This window comes from Carya illinoinensis, chromosome 3 (genome assembly GCF_018687715.1).
Source record: "Carya illinoinensis cultivar Pawnee chromosome 3, C.illinoinensisPawnee_v1, whole genome shotgun sequence".
Lineage (NCBI taxonomy): Eukaryota > Viridiplantae > Streptophyta > Magnoliopsida > Fagales > Juglandaceae > Carya > Carya illinoinensis.
This window is the reverse complement of record NC_056754.1, coordinates 20162899-20188178: the sequence shown is the minus strand read 5'-3', so window position 1 is coordinate 20188178 and position 25280 is coordinate 20162899. Positions and strand designations below refer to the sequence as shown.

The 25280-nt window shown below is 34.3% G+C and overlaps 1 protein-coding gene across 1 annotated transcript; it reads left to right on the top strand.

The window, feature by feature from the left end:
* Positions 1–2488: 2488 nt before the first annotated feature.
* LOC122303703 (protein DETOXIFICATION 41-like) lies at positions 2489–5579 on the top strand. The gene is made up of 8 exons (XM_043115604.1): positions 2489–2987; positions 3153–3697; positions 3791–3877; positions 4008–4064; positions 4188–4426; positions 4829–4947; positions 5060–5146; positions 5252–5579. Exons 1-8 carry the CDS (start codon positions 2679–2681, stop codon positions 5324–5326), a joined length of 1518 nt encoding a protein of 505 aa, XP_042971538.1. The 5' UTR covers positions 2489–2678; the 3' UTR covers positions 5327–5579.
* The last annotated feature ends 19701 nt before the right edge of the window (positions 5580–25280 follow it).

Here is a 25280-nt window from a genome sequence, read left to right as displayed (position 1 = left end):
ATTATTTCACTATATTTTCTTCCTCAACTAGCTAGGAGAACGTGCTTGAACGTTACTACTACAACTATTATGTGTGTGTGTATATATATAAATAAAAGGAATTTTCTTCGAAAAGGACAATTGCCATGCATGCATGCTTCAAGCGAATATTGTATTTGGGGGATTCGGTATGATCGATCATGAACTTAATTAATTGGTTGCTGATCAGGAGCGAGAGCCATCATGTAATGTCCATTGCCACTACTGCAAACGATATAAAATAGTGGGCATGCATTCTCATAATGACTTAATGAATATTGAGGGTAAGAATCATGATGTTAACCCACAAAGATCAGATAAGAGTGGTAGCTAGCAAAGGTCTAGATGACAGATGTAGCGGCCAACTGCCAACATGATTCTCTCCGGAGACTCGAAAAGTAGGAACACGTTTAATGGGTCTCTTTTTCTATGGCCATTGATATTAGTCTCCTTTTTTGGTTAATTTATTGGACAAATTTTTTTTTCCTCCCTTAAAATGGTAATATACCCAATGCATGTAACCCATGCATCATCTGACCATTAAACAAAACAGACAAATCCATTAGAGGATTTGAAAGATTGATTGGAAAGAAAAATTCTTTCAAATCGAGGCTTCATTCCAAGAATTAGGCGAACTTTAGGGATTTTCCCTTGCTTGGCCACGATTTTTCCTTTCTTGGTCACTTAAATTGTTTGAATAAAAATTTTGATTTTTAAAATTAAATATTAAAATATTATTATTATTTTAAAATTTAAAAAAATAAAAAAAATTAAATTATTTATTATATTTTATATAAAAATTTTAAAAAAATTATAATAATAAGATAAAAATTTTATACAGTAAAACAAGAAAAATGCTAGATTTTTTTGTTGGGAGATCCCGCTGGGAGCTATTGCTTCCATTTTTTTTTCTTTTTTTTAATGATTAAGTAAAAATTATTTAATATTATTGTAAATTTTTTATATTTTTTTAAATATTTAAAAATATTAAAAAAATAATATAAAAATAAAAAAAAATTAACCCAACGAGAACTCTAGCGGTGGCCGTAGCACCATCCGTGAAACAATACCTCACTCTTTTCTTTTGTGATGATCTCAAGAATGATACAACTTTCGTATCCAAATCTTGTCGTTTCTCGGGTACTGATCAACACATCCATCTTTTTCATTTTTTTTCACTTCTAGAAAAACGTGCTTGCTTGTCAACTTTCAAGAGTCTTGGTTCAGACCTGACACAAGTTTCAGGCAGAAATGACTGGCACAAGTTATGGATGTTGTCTTTTCTCTCTCTCTTTTGACGTAAACTCCAACTCTAGGCGAGCCCTAAAGGGCTGCAAATCGTAATGCCCAAAATATTCCAGAAAAATAAAGTAAAAAGATTATTCTTCAACTTCATATTTAAATTTTTATTCTATTTCCGATTTATTTAACACTGATAAATTCAGACAAAAATTTCTATAGATTTGTGAGCTTTGTAGCAATAAATAATGTCATGCATTATTATATATAATTTATAATTACAGGCAGAAAAGGACACTACCTATATAGCTATAAATTTATTCTATAATAATAATTTTTTAAGAACAGTATTAAAAATTTATAATATTATTAAAAAAAAATTTTAATTATTAAATAAAAAAATTATCTGAACCCAACTGTCGGTGACTCTAATATTTTTATTTTTTTAATTGATGAAACAGTGACCATATTATATTTTAATTTTTAAATATAAATTGAAGGATTGAGACAAAAAATCAGAAGTTGCTAATTATCCTTACGACAAAACATTCTAGAAGCAAGACGATAAAGATGAGCTATTTGTTTATCCAAATTTGTACCTTAATATTAATTAAATTACAGGTTGATGAAGCCACCAGCTCACCACTTACCAGTAGCTTCCTTCTTTGCATCATTAATGATAACACTTATATCAATATTAAATGAATAATTTTGAATTTTATTTTACAATCTCATACTATTATAATTTTTAAAAACAAAAATTAAATATTTTGAAAAAATGATTTATATATTCTACTACCTGTTTTTTTTTTTTTTTAATGAGTATGTATGGCTTGGATGTTTATTTTAATCTTATAATTTAAATGATATGGATGATTTGTTTTATATATCCATTCAAAATTAAATAATTCATTTAGTTACACAAAGGAAATAAAATAAAAATTAAAAATTATTAAAAAATTATTAAATTATAATTTTTTAATATTATTATAATATAATTTTTATTTTAAGATTTGAAAAAAAAAATTAATTATCTATTATATTTTAAATAAAAATTTAAAAAATTTATAATTATTAAGTAAAATAAAATGGAAAGAGGTAATTTATATGCCTAACGCGACAAATAATAATAAAATATCTTCTTCAGTATTCAGACGACGCCGTTAGCTTCAGCGACAATTCTCCCCTATTTGTTTTGTTTGTCTGCATCAAACCTACATTTGCAGATACAGAGGAGAGAGAACTGGTTGGTGAGCACCAGGTTCTTGGAGTGGTAGCTGAACTCTAGTACTGGGGCAAAACCCTAAAATAAAAATGGTAGCTGATCTTTGGAGGCCTTCATATTCACGTTGTATGCACTTGTTTCCCGTTCATTCAAAAGTACCCTCAACTCTTAATTTTCCAGGGCTTCGAATCATATCATGGGCTCCGCAGAGTACCAGCCGCTGCTACATGGACTCCCCACCCACAATCGGGTTTCCGGCATGTCCTCCGATGCTGTCGAAGAGACTTTGGAACGCCGTCCTTTGGAATTCCGATTGTGGCTTCGGTTAGTGGCGTGGGAGTCAAGGATCCTCTGGCTTCTGTCTTGGGCATCCATTGTAGTTGAGCTATGTAATTACATGCTAAGCTTTGTGACCCTGATTTTCTCTGGCCATTTGGGAACCTTGGAACTTGCTGGGGCCTCCATAGCTAGTGTTGGAATGCAAGGTCTAGCTTATGGGATTATGGTGTGATTTCCTTTAATTTTTTTTCTACTTCGATTGAAATTAGTTTTTGTGGTTTTTGCACACTTACTGTACGTCGATATTCATAAATTGTTGCAGCAAGTTTTGAGTAGTTTTTGTTATTCCAACTATGTTCTGAACTTTGATATTTCCTTCTCAAAAACGCAGTTGGGCATGGCCAGCGCTGTACAGACCGTGTGTGGACAAGCATATGGAGCGAAGAAGTACCCGGCAATGGGGATCATCTGCCAAAAGGCCATAATTTTGCACCTGGGAGCAGCAGTCCTCCTCACCTTTCTCTACTGGTACTCTGGCCCCATCCTGATAGCCATAGGACAATCGGAGAGCATAGCTGAGCAAGGCCAGATTTTTGCGCACGGTTTGATACCCCAACTCTATGCATTTGCAATATACTGCCCGATGCAAAGGTTCCTCCAAGCACAGAACATTGTAAATCCTCTGGCATTCATGTCTTGTGGAGTATTCCTATTGCACATTCTCCTCTCGTGGTTGGTAGTATACGTCTTAGACTACGGACTTGTGGGGGCTGCTCTAACACAAAGCTTGTCTTGGTGGATTCTTGTCTTTGTTACTAGTCTTTATATTCTTCTAAGCCCCTCTTGCAAGGAAACTTGGACAGGTTTCTCTATCCAAGCCTTCAAAGGGATTTGGCCTTATTTAAAGATCACTGTCGCTTCTGCTGTCATGTTGTGGTAGAAAATTTGCCTCTCTTGCTCCTCTCTAATATTTTTATCTTCTTCTCTGTGTTCAAGAATATACTGACCTTCATCATAATATTGATGTAGCTTGGAGATATGGTACAGCCAAGGATTGGTACTTATATCAGGGCTCCTCCCCAACCCTACAATCTCACTAGACTCTATTTCTGTTTGGTACGTCAACGCTCAACCCTATGACTTCTTACTCTTTTCTTTTATTTTTTCATGTATTCTGCGTTTTTAACAAACGCTGAATTGTTAACTTTCTTGAATATTCTAATGTCTAAACTGTACATGATTTCAGTATGAATTACTTGAACTGGGACATTGAGTTCATGTTGGGACTAAGCGCAGCAACCAGGTCTGTTAATGTTAAGATTTCCAAATTCTTGTTCTTGAATGGAATCTTAAAAAATTTGTAAAATATTTGTTACTGGTCGATTTAAAATCACAATCAATGATACGGATTTTCGGTGGGTTGCAGTGTCAGAATCAGTAATGAGCTTGGGGCTGGACATGCCAAGGTTGCAAAATTTTCAGTACTGGTGGTGAATTCGACCACCATACTCATTAGTACAGTTTTCAGCATAATTGTTCTAGTATTCCGGGTTGCATTGAGCACACTCTTTACATCTGACGCTGAGGTCATAAAGGCTGTGTCCACCCTGACCCCATTGCTCGCCATTTCTGTTTTTTTAAATGGCATTCAACCTATACTCTCAGGTAATGTCACAAACGCGTATGGTACAAAAAGACAAACATAACAAAACAAAGATTATGTTTATATACCGTTAATAACTAAATTTGTTTCTTCTCATCCCTTTAACTTTCTAGATTTACATACTTATCTCTTTCAGTTTTTTATATTACATAATGAATTTTAATTTTTTCTCGTGTTAACTCACCATTTGTTCCCTAAAATTAAATTATATTCTAACACTGTCTTTCACATGTAAGTCAAACTTATTAGTAGAATATTTAATTAAACGAGACGAAGTCAGGGTATAAACATAAGACCTCTAATATTCTAACATATTTAGATGAAAAAGAAAATAAAGACCATGGGCCATGTCCTTCCATTATATATAAGCATTTTTTCCTTTATTTTCTTCTTTGGAATTTTAGGCGTGGCAATTGGAAGTGGATGGCAATCTGTGGTGGCTTATGTTAACATAGCCACTTACTATCTCATCGGTCTTCCAATTGGATGTGTTCTTGGCTTCAAAACTAGTCTAGGAGTAGCAGTAAGTCGAATCTCTCTCTCTCTCCCAAAGTATTACTTGTATATTTGTGTGTCATTCATTATAAGTAAAGAATAATGGGATGTGACGCAAATTGCATGGTGGCCTTTGTCAGGGAATCTGGTGGGGACTGATCATTGGAGTTCTTCTGCAAACAATAACTCTAATTATACTGACGGCCAGAACAGATTGGAATATTGAGGTAATTTCATTATTATTTTTATTTATTTAAATTGCCTCTTTTTTTTTTTTTTTTAATCATTTACAATGCCTATGCGTGTGTGTGTGTGTGTATATATATATATAGGTCCGGAAAGCCGCAGAGAGGTTGAAGAAATCTGCAGAAGATGATACCGTAGACTTGGTGGTGGCGGCCAAATAAGAGCTCTTCTCCCCTGTTCCAGTAGATTTCTTGGAAATGTTAGAGCAATATTTGCAATTAATTATGCCTGCATCCTACATCTAATACGGTATAACAGTTGAGCCCATCCTCCATAAAGGTCTCCCTCATATTATGCATAGAAAATGTATTTTGTGTTACGATTACATTTCCAATAGTACTGTGGGTGTGAGACAACCTATGTATTTTGATACGAATCATCAATGAGTAATTTTTTCTTTTTTACGAGGTTTAACTCTCTCTCTCTCTCTCTCTCTCTCTCCAACCTCTCAGACTCTCATCTATCTATTTTTTTTTTAATCATTTCGTTTATTTATTTTTCAATGAATTATATAGAAATTTTGGATAAATTATCGGATGATGTTTTTAAAAACTGGTTAATTAAAATAGAAAAAATCGATTCTTTAAATAGAAATGTAGATAACATGTGAATGCTATTTCAAAAAGAAAACGCTTAATGTACCAACAAAATACATAGCTTGAAAATGGTGCTAAGGTGGCAATGAGATGTATTCAATATAACTATATAAATTATATGCCATCAAGAGGAATATATATGATCACTATATATATATATATAATAATAATAATAATATTTTTATAACTTATTTATATTAATTTCGGGATTGAAAGTACAAATGATTTCGCAATAAAGCTCGAGTTGATACGACATAGTCTTGTTTGTGTAATTGTTGATTAATCTTTGGGAAAGTAAAGTGGACCTCATCATAACTCCTTTTTCTTTCTTAAATAAGAAAAATGTACATATACAAAATCTCTCTGTCTGGTCAATTTCTGTGACGTTAAGCTACTTAGTGGACCTCACTTTTGATTCTTTTTTTTTTTTTTTTAATAAACATAAAATATAGTTTAAGAATAAGTAAGGTCATAGTATGACTCATACTCTATATTTTTATCTTATTAGATAAAATATAATTTATAATTTAATAATAATAAATATATCACATTTTATCGAAAATAAAAATATAATATGATATATAAAATTTTTCATCATTTATCTATGATCAGCAGCAGCCCAAATATCCATCAAAATCGGGAGGAACTTTCAACCTTAGCATATAAAAAGACAGAATTTTGTTTCCTAGTCTACTTCATTAAAGCCAAACAACAAGCGTCCCTCCAATTCCCTGCCAGCCTCAGCTATTTATTGCATACAACCAAAACCAAAAGGGACCTACAATAACGCATCAACAGATGCTCCTCAATAAAACCAAGTATTTTCACTTGGGTGTCACAACAGTTGCCAACAATGTGCCCTTATTTTATTTTTATTTTTTACCTTTTCTTCTTACATTTTTTAATATTTTTTATTATTTAAATTAATCATAACCTTATTAAAAATTATTCATTGATCATTAAGGAAAAAATTATTATATTCTTTAATATATAACTATAATATACAGTATTAGTATATATTAATATATTAACATATTATAAGAGTTATAGTATAAATTATAATATATATATAAATTTATAATAGTATTAGTATAGTTAATTTATTAGTTATAGTAAATAAGTTAATAACTATTACTATGTACTAATAGACTAATAGTATTATATTTATACTAATATATATTAATTTGATATTTATGATTAATTTTATTTTTCTTTCAAAATTTTTTTTTTTTGGTGATATTTTTGGCTTAAAATTGGATAAATTGTTAGTGAATTTTCACTGTTGAACAAAAAAATATAGGATATAAAAATTTTAGCTCATTTAGAATAGGGTGGACCAAATGGGCCAACCGAACCGAACCATCCCAAATGGGACCAAACCAGTCTGGTCCTTAGGTTGGTTGGTTCGATCCAAAGTGGGAAAACCTTGGACCAAATAGGTCCAGTCTAATCCACAAAACCTCCTAGGACCGGACCGAACTCCCCTTATAAACAGGGCCTTATACACCTTAGAATTCAATTATAACTAATGTAAGGGATAAAATAATATAGTATGCCCGTGGTATTTCCTAAACCCAGCCCCAGCCCAATGGGGTGACTCATTAGGAGGGAAGAATAAGAAAAGAGAGGGAATGGTCAAAAGGTCAAAAGAGTGCAAAGTGTTAGGAGAAAGAGGGGAGAAGTGACATAAAGCAATGGGGCAGAAGATAAAAGAGACAGACACAAACAACTTTAGGAGACTTTTAGCTAAACTTCTCTTGAAAAGCTTCTTCAACCTCACGAATGAAGTTCCATCGATGATATCTCCACCATAAGATAAACCTTCGAGATCTATTGTACAGTGAGGATGAAAGACTGTAAAACAATATTATTATAGTGGATCCCTCCCTTCCTGAACCATCATGGATATAGGCCCAATATCAAACCACGTAAATCTCTCTCTCTCTCTCTCTCTCTCTCTCTCCTATATTTATTTTCCATTCATTGCCATGGATGTACACACCAACACCATACAGCTGCACCAAACCATTGCCGAGGGCTCCACACAACACTATTCGAGACCTAAATCATCATAGCGGGCTCGGGAGTCGAATTATATAGATCAAGAAAAATGTGATTAATTTTAGGTATTAACAATTAGTACCGTCTATTGAATCTGAATTAATTTTATAAACACTCCAACTTTTATTTTTATGAGTATTTAACAAAAAATGGTAGGCGGGTCTTTCTTGCCCGAGCAAAAAGCCAAATACCCCTGCCACATAAGTTGCAAAATACTCAATTTTGAGAGTACTTTACAAAAAGAGCAAGGGCAGGATACACCCACAGCACACGAAGAACACAATATATTATCGTAGTGCATTGTGCAACACCCAATTGAGGTGCTCACTAAAGCAGGCCTTACCTTCCCCATGACACACTCTCGCATACATGTTGAATGCCTAGAGGAAGCTCCAGGCAGCGAGGCATGACTGGACGTTGGGAAGTTGGCGGGTCACAATCCACTAGCTACTAATGAGCTGGTAACGCCACGGCTGGGCAAACGATACTAGTTGCTGTTAACACATAGCTATCGACTACAAAGAACATCGGTTGGACCTCTCCCACTGGCCCCACCACCTCTTTAGCTTGGGATTATGCTTGGTCATCCACTGGTGGGCAACGACCTCCTCGCCCACCTATTCCTTAGCCATACAGTGGCGGGATCTTCCCGGCCAGGTGCTCCTCGAGCCGCCTCCCAAAACGATAGGAACATGCACGATCACATGCAAGCTGGCATCAACCCGTCCCGGCAACTGCTTGACCCAGCCATCACAGACTTGCCCAACAAGTCCTGACTCGCCCATTATCAGATCTCGACTCGCCCATGCACAACCAGAGGCTACCCGTCTCACCCATTCGTCCCGTCGAGTCCTCCACGACCGAACCAACTCCATTCCAACTGCACCATGTATCCTGCCATGCATGAGCATCACAGACTGCACTAGGGCTATGTGCAAGCAACCATCCTAGCCAATACACAAGGGAAAACAAGCTACCGTATGCACCAATGCCATGCATGGCTGCCACCAAACTACTTGGACTCCATCATGACCTCACCATCTTGGACTGCATCTTGACGAGTAACTCGAACATTCAGCGGTGGGCAACACGCCTCAGCCATGCAAGGTCACACATTGCATGCCCCGTGCAAGGTTATGTGTTGCATGCCCCATGCAATGGTTAGCTTGCACAGTCAACGCTGCACAATGTGTGCCAGCTGTTTATTAAAAAAGAAGAAGAAGAAGAAGAAAAGAAATTGAGCAATTTCAGTCAAGAAAGAGCAAGAAAGAGAAGAAATAGCAACTAATAGCGGGAAATTCGATCGAGAAAAAGTCGACGCAGTGGCTAAACACCCAAGTTAGTCTCTCTTAAAACTTATGTGGATTTTATTTTTGCTAATATGATTGATTCTTGTATCGCGAAACATTGGCTAAACACCTCGTCGCACTCAGACACTATTCAGACGTCTCAATCTGTCTCCATCGGAATAAACTGCTTGACATTCACATGCACACAGACAAACACCTCTCCTACTTACCCTTCCTGTGAGGGTTAATAGGTAGGTCCAACCCTCCGACAGCCCAATATCCCTCATGGTGAGTTGCGGGACTAGCTCCACCCTACCTTGACATTTACCTTCCCTGTGGCGTCAACAGGCAGAAGCGGGTCCAGTCTCAAACTACCTAGCAGCTTACTTTCTGGACACAAAGGGATGAGTCTTGCCTTAAGGCTGCTCTATCCCTCCCATGATGGAGAGCGGGTCCAGCTTCTGGGCTGTCCAACAACTTACCCCGACCTATGCCATAATGAAGAATGGGATTAGAACTAGCTTGACCCAACACTTACCTTCCTTCTAATATCAACAGGCTAGAGCATGTCTAGTCATAAAACTGCCCAACAACTTACCTCCCAATGAGGATAAGTAGGTGGGTCCAACCTTCTTGGCGACCCAACCTCCCTCACAAAAGAGAGTGGGCACAACCTCTCAACCCCATCATGGTGAAGAGCAGACCAGCTCCTTAGCTGTTCGATAGCTTACCTCCCCTTCGAACCTGAAGGGATGGGTTATGCCCTAAGACTGCTTTATCTCTCCCACGACAGAGAGTGGGTCTAACATTTAGTTGGCCGACACTTACATTCCCCGTGGGTGTCAATACTGTCCGACAACTTACCTCCTTGTGAGACATAAAGGGATGAGTTATGCCTTAAAGCTGCTCTATCCCTCCCACGATGGAAGGCTGGTCCAGCCTTTCGACTATCCAACAACTTACTCCGACCTCCACTATGATGAAGAACGAGATCAACACCAGCCTACTTGACACTTACCTTCCTTATAATGTCAATGGGCGGGAGTGGGTCCAGTCTCAAATTACCCAACACTAATCTCCCCGTGAGAGTCTTGGGTCTAGCCCTCCTAGTGGCCCGAAATCTTTCAAGGAGGAGAGTAGGTCCAAGCTCTCGATTACCCAACAACTTACCCCAAACCCCATCATGGTGAATAGCAAACCAACTCCTCAGCTATTCGACAATTTACCTCCTTGGGGGAACCAAAGAGGTGGGCTTTGCCTAAGGCATCTCGACCTCTCCTCCAGTGGAATGCAGGTTCAATCTTTTGACTGCCCGACATTACTCTTGGGATGCCATCTCCTGTAATAAAATACCAAAAAAATAACACCTCAAACCCTCGCCACACTACATCTCCATCAAATGAGTAACGCCTCAGACTTTCACTGCACCCCAACAAGACAACCCAGGTTTGCAAAATTTACACCCATGATTGGAGATTGTTTACACTAATCAGTTTAACTTTTGCAGTATGATCAAACATCTCCTACTTACCTTTTCGTTAAGGGTCAATAGGTAGGTCCAGACTTAAAGCTGTCGGGCCTGCCTCACAGTAAAGTGCGAGTTCATTCTTTTGATTGTCCAACATTACCGCTATAAAACAAGTTTATTATAGTGGATTCTCTCCTTCCCAAAGCCCAATAGATATAGGCCCAATGCCAATCAATGTAAATCGGTGTATCTCATTCTCTTTATTTTCTCTATTCTTATTTTCCTTTCACTGTTATGGATATACGTATTGACACTGAATAGCCGCACCAGACCACTATCGAAAGCTTCACACAACACCGATCGATGCCCAGATTGTCATAGCGAGTCGGGAATGACACTTTCTCTCCATTCAACCTATTGTGCTGATTCTAGGCATTAACACCTAGAATATATTATTTTCATTTTGCAAATTGTGTTCACCGGTCACATAAAAAATGTATATTCTCTTGTATTAGAAACCTCACCCACTCTTTCTTTTATTTTTCTCACCCACGATTAAGATGTAAATAAATAATACTTCTTAAAAATTCGTTCGAGGTTGGTTCGGTTAAACTCAAATTTGGCTTACTTAGCTTATTAATGAATTAATCTTGAATACAAAATTATGATAAATTATTAAACGTTACAGCTCGTATAAAACTCCACTCGATACATATAAATCATGTAATCTTGTATTTATTATTTTTATATTGTTATATATATGATGAGAATATTTAAAAACATTCAATATTGAAATTGGAGGAAATTAAATCATGTTCATACTATATATATTATTTGAATCCTTATGAATCTAACTGTACGTGGATAATATAAATATACATATTTTATATAAATATTAATAAAAAAATCAAAATTTATTTGTCATAATTTTTATATAAATTAGTTTCTAAAATACAAAAACATATATTTTATCTAAATGAAGTAGCTCATGAATAAGTTTGGTCTCGCTCAATATTAAACAAATTGTTTACAAACATAAATAAAATTCAACTCGATAGAAAGTTCGAGCTCTTACAAATAAAAATTAAACGAATAAGGTTTCAACATCTATTCCTTAATTGTTCGTTCAACTCAATTACGTACACCCTTAACCCCCAACATTAAAGTAACCAGCCGAATGGAGAAGAAAATGGATATATGAGAATAAAGTAAAAATTTATGTCGAATGGAACAGTAGGTAAAAGACAAACATATGATTTTAATTTTGCCTTTATATGAGTCCATGAGAATGTTCTGAATGATGATCATTGAGCTGAGCAAGAAGATAAACAAATAACTCTTAAAGGTTTTATTTGGCAGATTTTTCAAATTAAAATTTTGAATTTTAAGATTAAATATTAAAATATTATATTTTAATATTATTATTATTTTAAAATTAGAAAAATTAAATTATTTATTATATTTTATATAAGAATTTAAAAAAATTATAATGATGATATGAGAATTTTATATTTAAGATGAGAAATCTTAATGGCCAAACAATACTTTATTTCATAAGCAAAAGTTCGAGTTCCAGAGATCTAATTCAACAAATATATATATATATATATATATTTAGGAAATTTTTAATTAATTTTAAAAATATTTTCAGCCATATAGTAGAATTTATATAAATAAATATTTGTATATATATTTTGTTAATATTAATTAATTTTAAATAAATTGATAGAAAAAATATATCACAGAAAAATGACACTGCATGCCTTGAAAGTTCGTTTAAGCACGAGCTAGCTAGCTTTGAATACACGTTCCAACACGTGCTGCCAATCCCAATAAGTACAGCGCATGCGTACACGTTCGCCAACATGTCGTTTTCACGGTCACCAAACGTTACTGAAAAACGTGCAGCCTAACTATAAAAAAGTCTGATCGCATGTACTAGATGAGACAGAGACTTATCGCATGTACTACATGAGACAGAGACGGAATAATGATATATTTACTACTGTATCACTATTTATTTATTATTTAAAAAAATTTAAATTTTTTAAATTTTTTAATTTTTTATATATTTTTAAACATTTTTAATTATTAAAAAAATTTTAAAAATATATATAATTTTATTAATAATTACTTTCTTAATTATTAAATAAAATAAAAAATTAAAAAAATTAAATATAAAAAAATAATAAATAGATAATAAAATAGTTGTAACTCTGTCATTTTTCAAAAATTAATACTGAAGGGATCATTTCAATCTATATGACGACGATTATCCTTGTTTACATGCGCATGTCTGTATGTATATGTACGTGTATATATTATACACTTTGTTATTTATAATTATGAAAAATTCTAATAATTGATTTCATATATATTCCTTCAATTTATAATAAACATTACTTTTTTTTTATCAATCTCAATAATTGATCATATTAAAATTTTTAATTCAGATAAAATGAGAAAGTTCAATGTATATTTTTGTTCATGTATTGTTCATTAAGTAAAGCATTGATTCATTGATTTAAGAAAATTAAGAGGGAATATTATGCAAAAGTTTAACCTTTAAAGGTTTGAAAGAAGACACTTAAATAATTTAAAAAATTAATGACTTTTAGGTTTTTATAAAAGAAATATATATGAACGCATATAGAAATATAAATTTGTTTTTTTTTTTTAACTCATTTCTTCAAATTTTTAAATTTCTTGAGCTATATTTTTATATGAGAAATTATATTTATAGTTGTAGAGTGTTTAAGTGTTGCGCAATTATTTTAAAAAAATGATAAACAATGAGACCTATATAAAAAAATTAATTTTTTAAAGATAGATTTCACTCTTTTTTAAAATAATTGTGTAACGATTACATATTCCATGACATAACGTAGCATTACACTTTTTAAATTTCTTAAGTATATACTCGTTTTTATATTTTCAAGATAAAATTTATGGACTTAAATAAAATATAGGAACTGTTTTTATCTTCTAAGAAGATAAGAATTTTAAATGGAGTTGAGAAGAAATTTTTTATATTTTTGAAAGATTTCAAGAAGTTTTCAAGTTTTTTGGATCAATATTATTGTTTACTAAATTTTATTTGAATTCAAATAATTAACCCTTAATTCCTTTTTGGGAGGCTGGGGGGGCCATCAGCCATGGCCTCCTCTAAGCTAAACGTAGTTCCTCCAATGGCTACATGCATGCAACACTCAAGCAGTATGGAAAACTATAATGTATTCAGCACTCTAGAAAACTGATCTTCCTCGTCGATCTATACATCCGTAGCAAGAGTTGTTTTCAAGTTTTTGTAAATTTTGAGGGTGCTTTGAAACAAGAAATTAGAGAGAGAGAGAGAGAGAGATAGAGAGAGAGATAAGAAAGTGTGTATTAATAATTATTGAATATTTAGTGTTGTCCAAAAATATTTGCACGAATTGTAATAAATGTTGTCGATCTCACTTCATGTGTTTATTTATCTTATTCGGAACCTTAAAGTTAATTAGATATGTTTCATTAAATTATGAGTTAATATATATAGATAGTTTGATTTTTCAAAATTAGTAAAGTGCTAAACCACAATTAGTGTTTCACAAAGAATCACAACAATATTCTCCCTGCGATTTACAGGACTCGTAGATTTTGGAATCTATTTTATTAGCATATTAAAACTTTTTTGAGATTTGTATTTGAAAAACTTATAGATGAATATGCATTTAGTGTAAAAATAATATGTTGACATGTACTTATGATGAAACTCAATCCAATTGAGTTGTAAATAATATTGGGTAGACTCTAGACTGCAATTGGAACAAAAAGGAATGCAAAGATTGCAAATTTGCAAATCTGAGATCGACCTAGCTGGAGTAAATTAGTCAATTACTTTTGATTCTCATACCAGATTGAGGTGACATTGGTAGCGTTAAAAATATAACTCATGATTCGTAAGGATCTTCATATTACAACATTTACAAGGTAATAACAGTTCAACAATGTCATGGTCAAGAATTGGACAGAAAGTTTACTCAACCAATTTGGTTGACTTTGCTTGAGTGAAAATTGAGAGAATAACTTTTTCACTAGGGTTTAGACTCTATAAATGTTCTCAAACCCTAAGTATATATAGAATAAAATGCATTAATTTTTAGGGCGTGGAGAGAAGCTAGAGTTATAGTATTCATTTGTATTCTTGAGAGAAAACCTTAAAAAGATCTATTGGCGTGGACGTATTCTTTAGTCGAAAGGAGTTTTGGAGTTGCCCCAGTGCATACCATATGATTTAGTGCTTTACTAAATCATATTCTTTTTAATGCAAATAGATGCAACATTTTAGGCATTTTCATCGTGTACACATGATGGTATGCAATTTCATATCCGATAATTTAGATCGAGTATCTTATATCCACTTTAACTATGATTAAAGAATAATTATAATTTGTTTAGGTCTATGCATTGAAAAAATTAAAATCCATTCAATTTAGATCCCTAAGTAGATTATCTATCAATTCATTTGAGAGAGATCCGAGCAAATTAACAATTACAATGAACATATTTTATTTGTGTGTTCTTCTCTTGCATTGACTTGTATGTTGTTTGACAGTCTAGACATCACGAGGATCTAAACCTAGGATATATAGAATTAATGTGACACCCCAAATGAATGGAAGCTAGCCCTATCTTTGGTAGGTGAACTACTATTAAAGTGAGCACGTGAAATGTTTATTAGGTAGATCTAGTTAAAATTATTTAAAAAGTCTCTAAAAGGAACTTTTCTTGTAACTTCGTATATCCAACCATACATTATATTTATAATAAACCATGCATTGCATGCTTTATTAAAGTTAATACACCCATGTAGTTTAAGACGAAAAAAAGACACCCAACCAATGATCACCACTACTCAAGGGGGGCAGGGTCAACTTGATCTACCACTTGAGCAGGTTTTAAGAGCATTCACGTCCCGTTCTTTACTTTTTCAAGTTTATATTTACGTATAATTTTACGTACAATATCATGCGTATTGGGTATCTACATGTCATACTTTATCAATTTTTTTTTTTAATTTGAATTTTAAATTTCAAAATGTTCGCCATTTTAAAGACTTACGTATTAGGATATATGATTATGTATGTAAAATTGTAAATAAAAATAACATTTTCCACACTTTTTCTATTTTATGTTTTTAGCAAGTCACTTTTAAAAAAACACCACACATCTAATTCCTGGATTCTTTATATACTCTATTTGAATATTATTATTATTGGATATCTATTTTTATGAAATTTTATTTCAATTTTGATTAGAAAAATAAACTGTAAGATCATTTCATGTCACAGAGACCTATAATATGGTCGAGTGACACTCTTTTCTCTATATGATAGAGCTTAGTGGTCATCATCCATAGCTTTCTTAACATAAATACATACATGGTAGAAAATATTAAGATACAAAATTTATATGATTTGATATTGGGCCTACGATCACAAGTCTCTGAGTGCAAAATTTACTACAAATAGGATTAAATGCAATCTCTCAAGTCCTCTCTAAATCTCTATAATCGATCTAATGGAGATGGAGAAGTAAGAGGAAGAATAAGCTCTCTAATTCAAACTCTCTACTTCCCTCTCCCATCCAGAAGTTGAATCCTCCCTTAGTTAGCCCCTCTTTTCCTTTTAAGTTAAATGCCTTGCTTTATCTCCCATACCTGTTAGCAAGTTTTTATCTCTCTCTCTCTTTCATCCTTGCATAGTGGGCTTTTAATACAACATGGCCCTTGGATGGACTTACAAAGTCTTCCCATTTTAATCGATCTAATGGAGATGGAGAAGTAAGAGGAAGAATAAGCTCTCTAATTCAAACTCTCTACTTCCCTCTCCCATCCAGAAGTTGAATCCTCCCTTAGTTAGCCTCTCTTTTCCTTTTAAGTTAAATGCCTTGCTTTATCTCCCATACCAGTTAGCAGGTCTTTTATCTCTCTCTCTTTCATCCTTGCATAGTGGGCTTTTAATACAACATGGGCCCTTGGATGGACTTACAAAGTCTTCCCATTTTATAGCAATAAAGTGATTTAAAGTTGGAGAAATGAATGGACAAGACATAAACCAAGGCACTTAAAAGAAGAGAAGAGAGGCAACCATTGGGAAAATCAACTTTGAAATGGAAAGGAAACCAAAGAGCTTCTTCTTTCTCCTACTTTCTCATCTACATGGGATGGGTTTTAAATAGGCCCCAACGACGGTTAGCATCTTAGATCATGGGAACACACACACCCTACGAGGCTAGAGAGATGAGGATAAATCTCGTGGCGTGTATTGTGCGATGCGATGTGAGGAGAAAGGGCTGCCTGACACCATCAATGCTAAAAACATTAGCATTGGCTTCATCAAAAATTAATGCATCTTTAGATTTTGATGAATTTACTTAAAATGAACCTGCATTGGATTCATCAAATAGATCTTTAGGAAGATTTGAGTTACAGTATTTGTTGCTCTTCCTTCAAATTTGAAGGTCTACTATTCCACCTTCAAACTAATATTTTATTCTAATTTTAATAGGCAATGGTTTTATTTTATTTTATTTTAAATTAGTTGAGAATCAATTATTTAAGTACTAAATTAAATTATTAATGTACATATGAAGGTGGAATTATAGAATAATCCAATGACTAATCCAATGTGGAATTATAGATATGAAGGTTTTAGATTTATGAAAAACTTGTACTTTTCATCAAATTGTGAAGATAAATTTAATGAGTCCAATGATAGTGCTCTAAGGGAAATGGACAAATGCAATTAAGTGCCAAATCCAACTATCAGAAGACATGTCACTAAAATTAGAAGGGGAATCGTCGCCTAACACCATTAAATGACAAGAAAGCCATACAAGTATAACCAAGAACCCAAAGCCTGGAACATCGCAGAGTCAGGAAGAGTAACCATAGTCCATCTCAAGGGTGGGAGAGATCAATGGATGTGACTACATGAAAATAAGATAAAGAAAATAGAGGTAAGAATGTTTAGTTCGATAGGAATTGACAGGGTAACTGTAAGGAGGTTTTCCCTCCCTTAGGGGGAGGGAGAGAGAACCCAACTTGGCCCAACCACCCTCCGACCACCCTCCTCTAAACAAGTCATTGGACCTCCACTAAGTACTCGGTCCATGAGCAAAACCAACCCATGAAGCACTCACATGGGAAAGATGAACGGCTGGGACAAATGGGACTCGTCGCCCTGACATTCCCCAATAACATCTAGCCCTTGGGAACTTGTACATACAAGTGGGCAAGAGATGCGGGGGACTCTCGATTTCCTGACAGTAGGCATGGTGAGGCTTGACAATGAGCATCCATAGGATAAAGTAAGTTAGGGAGTCACATCTAATTCCCCTTGGCTTTATCACAATAATATCACCATAATTAATAAATATTGGATCACTTGCTAGGGGCATGTATGTAATTTTCTAAGGCCTAACTATAGATGCATTTTAATTAATCATTGTAGTAGAGAAGAGAGGCTTACAAGCAAAGTAGCCATGTGACGTGGGCCGTGGGTTTAAGCGTGAACTTTCGACGTGGTGAGTGATGGTGGTTGTCCAGGGCAAAAGAACGAGAGAGAGAGAGAGAGAGAGAGAGAGAGAGAGAGAGAGAGAGAGAGAGAGAGAGAGAGAGAGAGAGAGTTTGACATTGGGAGATGTTGGTAGTGGGTACCCAATGATCCATTATGTATTCACATGGGTGTGAAAGTTATTAATTAACTCATCACCACTAGGAGTTAATTAACTACCCACTACTACCACTTAACTTCAAGGAAGTTAATTAGTCACCCCAATGAGTTAATTCGAATTAACCTTATTTAACATTGGTATAAGAGCCTATACTGCTTTTTTTAATATGATTACATGTTGTTTGATACTTTTGAATGAGTTTAAAACCATGTAATTGATGATATGCCATAATTGTTTATGTTTCAAATTTTTCATTAGAGTCTATTATGACATATTTAAGTTTGAATTGTTTATATGAAAACATTCTTTATAATGTCATAAACATGTCCGTTAAATTTGGTGAAATTCTGTTGCATGTAGAAGAATTAATTCAAAACCCTAATTTTAAAATTCATATTCGGGCTGTGACTTTGAGCCAACTTTTAACTAAATAAAATCTTATTTTTTTAAAATAAATTTAATATGGTTAGAAATCTACGTTCATAAACTTTAAATTGACATATCATACACTTGATTTGGACGTAATATGAGTAAGTTATGGTCAATTGAAAATGGATGGTCAAAATTGGAAAAAATCAGAAAAATTGACTGAGTAAGAAGACGATGAACAATAATTTTTTACCAGTCTTACTCTTGGTCTAGGAGAGTGTAATCCACCCTTGCGCTTGGAGTGCATTTTTGCTCACTTTATCGATATACATACACATTAAGATGACTGAACTATGTGTTTGGACATTAACAAATACCGTGAAGGTGTAGTTTATAAGTATATCAATGACTTGGCATCCCTATTTATTTGTGGTTTTTCTAGAAGATTTGTGGTAGGATTTTCGTTGAAAATGTAATTTATTATTGAGACCATGTAAAGGGATGTATCTCACGTCTTTCGATATACTTTAAGGTCATCTTAACATAACGCACCAAATCACCAATGAGGCTTTGGGTGAGCCTATGTGCAATATGTTTAGTGCAATGATTACGGATTTTTCATATTTGATAAATGGATTATATATGCATGATTTTTGAGTAATTTTTAAAAAACTTGTCTATAAATTTTATTCAAAATTAATTAGATATGGTATTTTGACTTATATAGTGAGAGATGATTACTAGTTTTTCACAAAATTTTCATTCTCACTATGTAGGAAGGAATTTCATGGCCTACTTAGATTTTGAAATAAAATTAAATATGTACTAATTTTAATCTCGTGCAATGAATATAGTAATAATAGTCACTAAGAATATAGTTGTTGGCCTTACTAAAGGAGATAAATTGGATTGGACCTAATATCTACGTAATGAACAAGAGGTCCTAGAAAAGTTGTCTCACTTTTTGATACAACCTAAGGAATGGAATACTTCCCAATATCATCATGATATGGAAGCCTATATGGCTTGAGCAAAGATAGATAGGTTTGCACACTTTACCATCCTTAGAAGCATGAATAATAATCTTATTGGGGAGTTTAAGGATTGCACAACTGCCCAAGATATATGGAACTAGCTTAAAATTTCCTGTGGAAGGACATCATCTACTAGACTCTGTGCTCTTACTTTGAGACTTGAGCTATATGTTATGGACCCTAAACATACCGTGACTGAGCATTTAAGATTGATGTCTACCTTGATTCATGATCTAAAGGTTGCTGGCAATAATCTTACTGATGACTGGCAAGTTACCACTGTGATACGACCTTTTTCTAAGTTAACAAGGAAGCAAATGAAGCTCGTTTTGACACATAGTAAGAATGTTAAGACTTTTGCTTATATATCTCACCATTTGGAATTAGAGGTGAAGTGTATAGATGTGCACCATAATACTCTTCTTGTTACCCAAGCTAGGAAGCAAAAGGCATTTAGGCTTAAGTGCAAGCAACATGAGAAATTTATTAGAGTAGTAAATAGTCTTAGGTCAAGGAATAGAAAGATAGCAAAGCGCCATAGAGGCAAACATGCTGGTAAAGACAAGTCTAAATTGAAATGCTATAACTGTGGAAGTGGGATACTTTGCTCGTGACTGCATTGAAAAAGGTATCCACCAAACGCAACTCTCTTATTACTTATGTTTGCTTATATATTATTTTTTTTGCATACTCAACTCCAAAAATGGATTGTAGACACAAATAGGAGCAACCAAACATGTAGTTCAAGATCGAGCTGGATTTATAGATTATAGAAGAATATAGCCGACAAACAATACGTTATATTGGATACTAGAACTAAGGAAGAAGTACTTGGATTTGGCACCTACCAACTCAAGATGCATTTGGAGTGCTTATTACTTCTTCATGATTTGCTTTACGCACTTAGCGTTCAATATAATCTTTTTTTAATTATTTCTATATTGGAACTTGGTTTTACTTTTCACTTTAATGGCCCTTAGCTAGACTTTTATTTGGATAGGACTTTGTATGGACATGGTTTTCTTTCAAATGGTTTCTTTATGTTAGATTTAGATAATTTCTTATTTTCTTTTGTGGTTACAAATGATGATGATATTGTTTCTAATTCATTGAAATGACATGCTAGACCAGGCCATATAGGAAAAGATATAATGGCTAGACTAGCTAGAAAAGAGCTATTGTGATCTCTTGCTAATATAAGTCTACCTGTGTGAAAGCCTTGTTTTGCTGGTAAGGCCTGTAGAAAACGTTTTGAAAAGGCTTCTAGGGCATCTTATCCTTTAGAACTAATTCATTCTAATATTTGTGGACCTATGAATATGAAGGTACGTCATGGCACCTCTTATTTTCTCACTTTCATAGACGATTAATCATGTCTCAATTATGTTTATCTGATCTCCCATTGCTTTAAAGTATTGGACTGCTTCAAGCATTTTGTGATTGAGGTTGAAAATAAAAAAGAAATGAATTTAAAAATTTTACGAACTGATTGAGATCAAGAGTACTTGTCTAAAGATTTTTAGGTACTATATGAGTAAAAATGGATACACAAGCAATTAATGATTCATGGCACACTATAACAAAATGGTGTTGCAAAAATGAGGAATCATACTTTATTGGAAATGGTTCGGTTAATGATGGTGCAAGCTGACATGCCAATATCATTTTGGAGGGATGCTCTTCTAGCTGTTGCCTACAATTTGAACCATATGCCTTTTAAGTCCTTTCATTCAACCCCATATAAAGTATGGAATGATGCAAAACTAAATTTGGAACATTTGATGCATTAGGGTTCTATTGGTTATGTTCATACCACTTCCCATAAATATGGAAAACTTGGCCCTAGAGTAAACAAGCATATCTTCATAAGATATTCAGAAAGCTCAAAGAGCTATGTTATGTATGGTGAACATCCTAACAAAGGAATGACTGAAATAGAGTCGCATGATGATGTCTCATTTATTGAGAATGATTTTCCCGATATTTGTGAAGTAAATAAAGATCTTGAACTATTTGAGTTGTAAGAACTTGAGAGAATTACACCATTTTTTGGGGAGGGTGGAGAATTACACATCCTATAATTGCAAATGACAGTTGGAGTTACTTACCTCCTAGTATGAGTGCACCACTAGAAAGTGACTTATAAGAGTCTCAGTTATGTAGAAGCAAACATGGAACCATTCATTGTTGTCATTTTAAAATTAAAGGGAAATCTTTCATGTATACTCCGTGTGACTTTGGTGATCCTTCTTTTTCTAAGGAAACACTAAGTTCACCTACTTCAAATAAAATGGCTAGCTGCTATGAGAGATGAGATGAGTTCTATAACAAAGAACCAATTTTGAAAGTTAGTTGATCTTCCACTTAGGCATAAATCTATTGGAAACAAATAAGTTTTAAAAATTAAGTGCCAGACAATGGATAAATTCACAAATATAAGGCCCGACTTGTGGCAAATGACTATGGGCCGGTTTGGGTAACAGAGATATCTTAGATTTCTTAGGTGAGTTCGTACAGTTGAAATGTTTTCATCCCCCAAACACTTTAAACACACTCCAACTAGCGTTCTTATTACTGTAGCCCAAATTTTACTTTCTTTTGAAATAATTTTCCCATCAACCATTCTCTCTCCCCCTTTCTGTCGAGTCATCGACGACCATCACCCTCATCTTCCCCAAGCCACACCTTTCTCCATCCGAATCTCTCTACAGTGATTTGAGCAGACTTCTACTTTGGATTTGGGTGGGGAAGCCTCTCTCTCTCTCTCTCTGGTTGCATCTCCCCGAAGTGACATCTCTCTCTCCCTCTCCCTCTCTTTAGCCAACTCTGCAATGTCCAAGGGTTAAAATGCAGAATCGAGTGACAACTTTGTACAACTTGTGACTCTACTCAGTGTCGCGCGCTATCACATGGCTCGTACATGGGAGATTGATGTTGTGGAGAGTAGACTGCACCGTAGTTGGAAATTGGAAGATTCGGATTCGAGATCTGAGCACAGCGAACCTATGCCCCTATCCCTCTGATTGCAGTCGAACCCTCCATTATAAAGCAACCATGCCGAAAGGTAGAATACAGATGAGACCCACTTCTGTCATTCACCTTCGTAGAAGCTCCAGACACCCAGCAGGATTTGCAGTGACCAGTTTGCCATCACGGGGCCGAGAACGCATTCCTATAGGGTAAGCACAAATCAACTCTACTTTTTTCAAATAATTTGTTCATTATTCTTACATGTTTGTGAATAATATCGTGGTACAAAATTTACAGTTAGGGTATAAATCAATTACTTTATCTTTTTCTATGCTGATGGATGATTTGCGTATATACTGGGTTCTGCATGATGAAGAACCTCATTCTGATTAGATCACAAACAAACCATACACACCTATTTTAAGAATTGAATATGGATCCATATTACCAAATATTTTGCACAGTGACCATACGCACATTTCTTCTTTGTTCCAGAAAAGCTTCTTGAGGGAACATTGTTTCCCATTAATCGATGCCAAAGAAGAGCACTGGTGTGTATAAAGCAGAGTAGTAATTTCATTGCTCAGTAGTTTTTCTTATTTTTTAATAGTTCTCTCATTAGTTCTTATCACTAGTATATGGGAATAACAATAGTGTAAAGCCAAATATGATAAAACAGCAAGACTTGCAACAAAATTGTATCTTACTTCTACATCAAGATGATTTGTGATGCTCTAGTATGAAATAGTTTCAAGAATCTATGTTACAGCTTGAGGTACACCTACACAAAAAATTTTAATAATTAAATTGAAAGAACAAAAACATTGTAGATGATCTTAAATTTAAGGTTTCAGATTCTGTGGATTTGGAGTCTGACATGTATAACTGGGCAAAACTCAATTAATAAAGTAGTCGGGGTTTGGTTTGAAGGTGGTGGTGTTGAGTAAACCATAGTTTCCACCAATCAATGTCTGTCTGCAGTAAATTTTTGTGTCATGAGCCCATGCCATTCCAAGTTGATCCAAATACCTGATTATTGCATCCAAAAAAACATTATCATGCCTAGAATCGATAAGAGAACCTAATATTTTAATTGTTAAGTGTAGCTAAATTACCAAAAACTAAACACAAATGCATTTGTGACAAGATTATGGCCACTGTTGTAAGCCCCTCCTGACTCACCAACCCATGCATTTGCTGAAGTTATAGAACACATTTAGGATTTTATGGAGACTCCTAAATGTATCAGCCTCACCATCAAGATAGGATGGGTTAAGAACCTTTTCAACAAGGCACGTATCAACTCTTGTAATTTCATGCAATCTATTAGAGGGACTCAGAATTGAAATAAGAGTCAAAAATCAGTTTGGTTGGATCCAAGATACTTGGCCCCGAATTATATATATGGTGGGAGACAACATCCAAACTTCTGGTCGTCTTAGGAATGAATTACTAGTAACCAGTTTGCATCAAAGAAGCCTCCAGGTGCTATGATTAGTGGCTTAGGTTCGATCTCCTTGTAAATGTTTTGGACTTTGCTTTGCAAAGCAATAGTCTCCAAGGTATACTGATCTGCTGCAATTCTTCTGCCGACTCTACTCCCTGACAACTCGTTTCCTGAACAGCAAAGAGTTCCATTTTTTCTTCATAAATGACTGACAAAAATGGTACCAAGGACAATTCCATGATTAGAATTAAACCTGGATCCATTATGAGTGAAGAAATGTAGAGTACCAAACAGACCTCAGAAATATTATTTCATAACATCATATTATGTCATCTTCGAGTTGGAGTTTGTTTGTTTGTTTTTTTTTTGTGTAGTTTTAAGATCTTGCATCGAGTTTGTAGGATAAGAAATTGTTTTTGAAGATGGACTTAGCATATTAATGTAACAATAACAAGAAATATTGTTCTTACCCAGCTCCCAACCATGGTAGAACAATATTAGGCAGTTTCACACTAGTAGGTAGGCAGTTTCACACTATTAGGCAGTTTCATGGTAAACTGGAAATAAAAACTAAAATGGTTACCCAGCTTTCTCGAGAAGGGTGTTTAATCCCATCTATGCATGGGTAAGCAACCTTGAGTGAAACCAAGCATCCCAAGAAGTATTTTTAATAAAAGGATTACAAGGTTGCTGATTACCATCTGAGCGAATATATGACCTTATCTTGCAAACTACCACCTAGTCCTAAGTTTCAAGGGGGAAAATGCTGCAGCAGTGCCTTACTAGTAATTGGCACCCACCATAAATTGCTCTAGTAAGGGAAATAGGAGTTCTTCCTAGCCAAGCAATTTTTATTTGGTGAGGGGTATTGAAATCTTGACAATAGTTACACTGATTTCAAGTCATATTTCTTGCTTAAGAAAAGTTATTATTTATTTTGGATTTTCTTATTCTTTGAGCTGATGGGGCCTTGTTATTTTGTAAATTAGCTCTACATTATTTGATTGGTACATAAATGACTGAAAAATTTATGCTTATGCAGACATTGGGGCTAACAGGTGGGCAGTTGTAGTTTGGTTAATGTATTTTTAATTATTAGGTTTGCCTTGTAAGGTTGGAACTCGTCTTTAAATTTTATTTGGAAGAAGATATATTTTAGTTT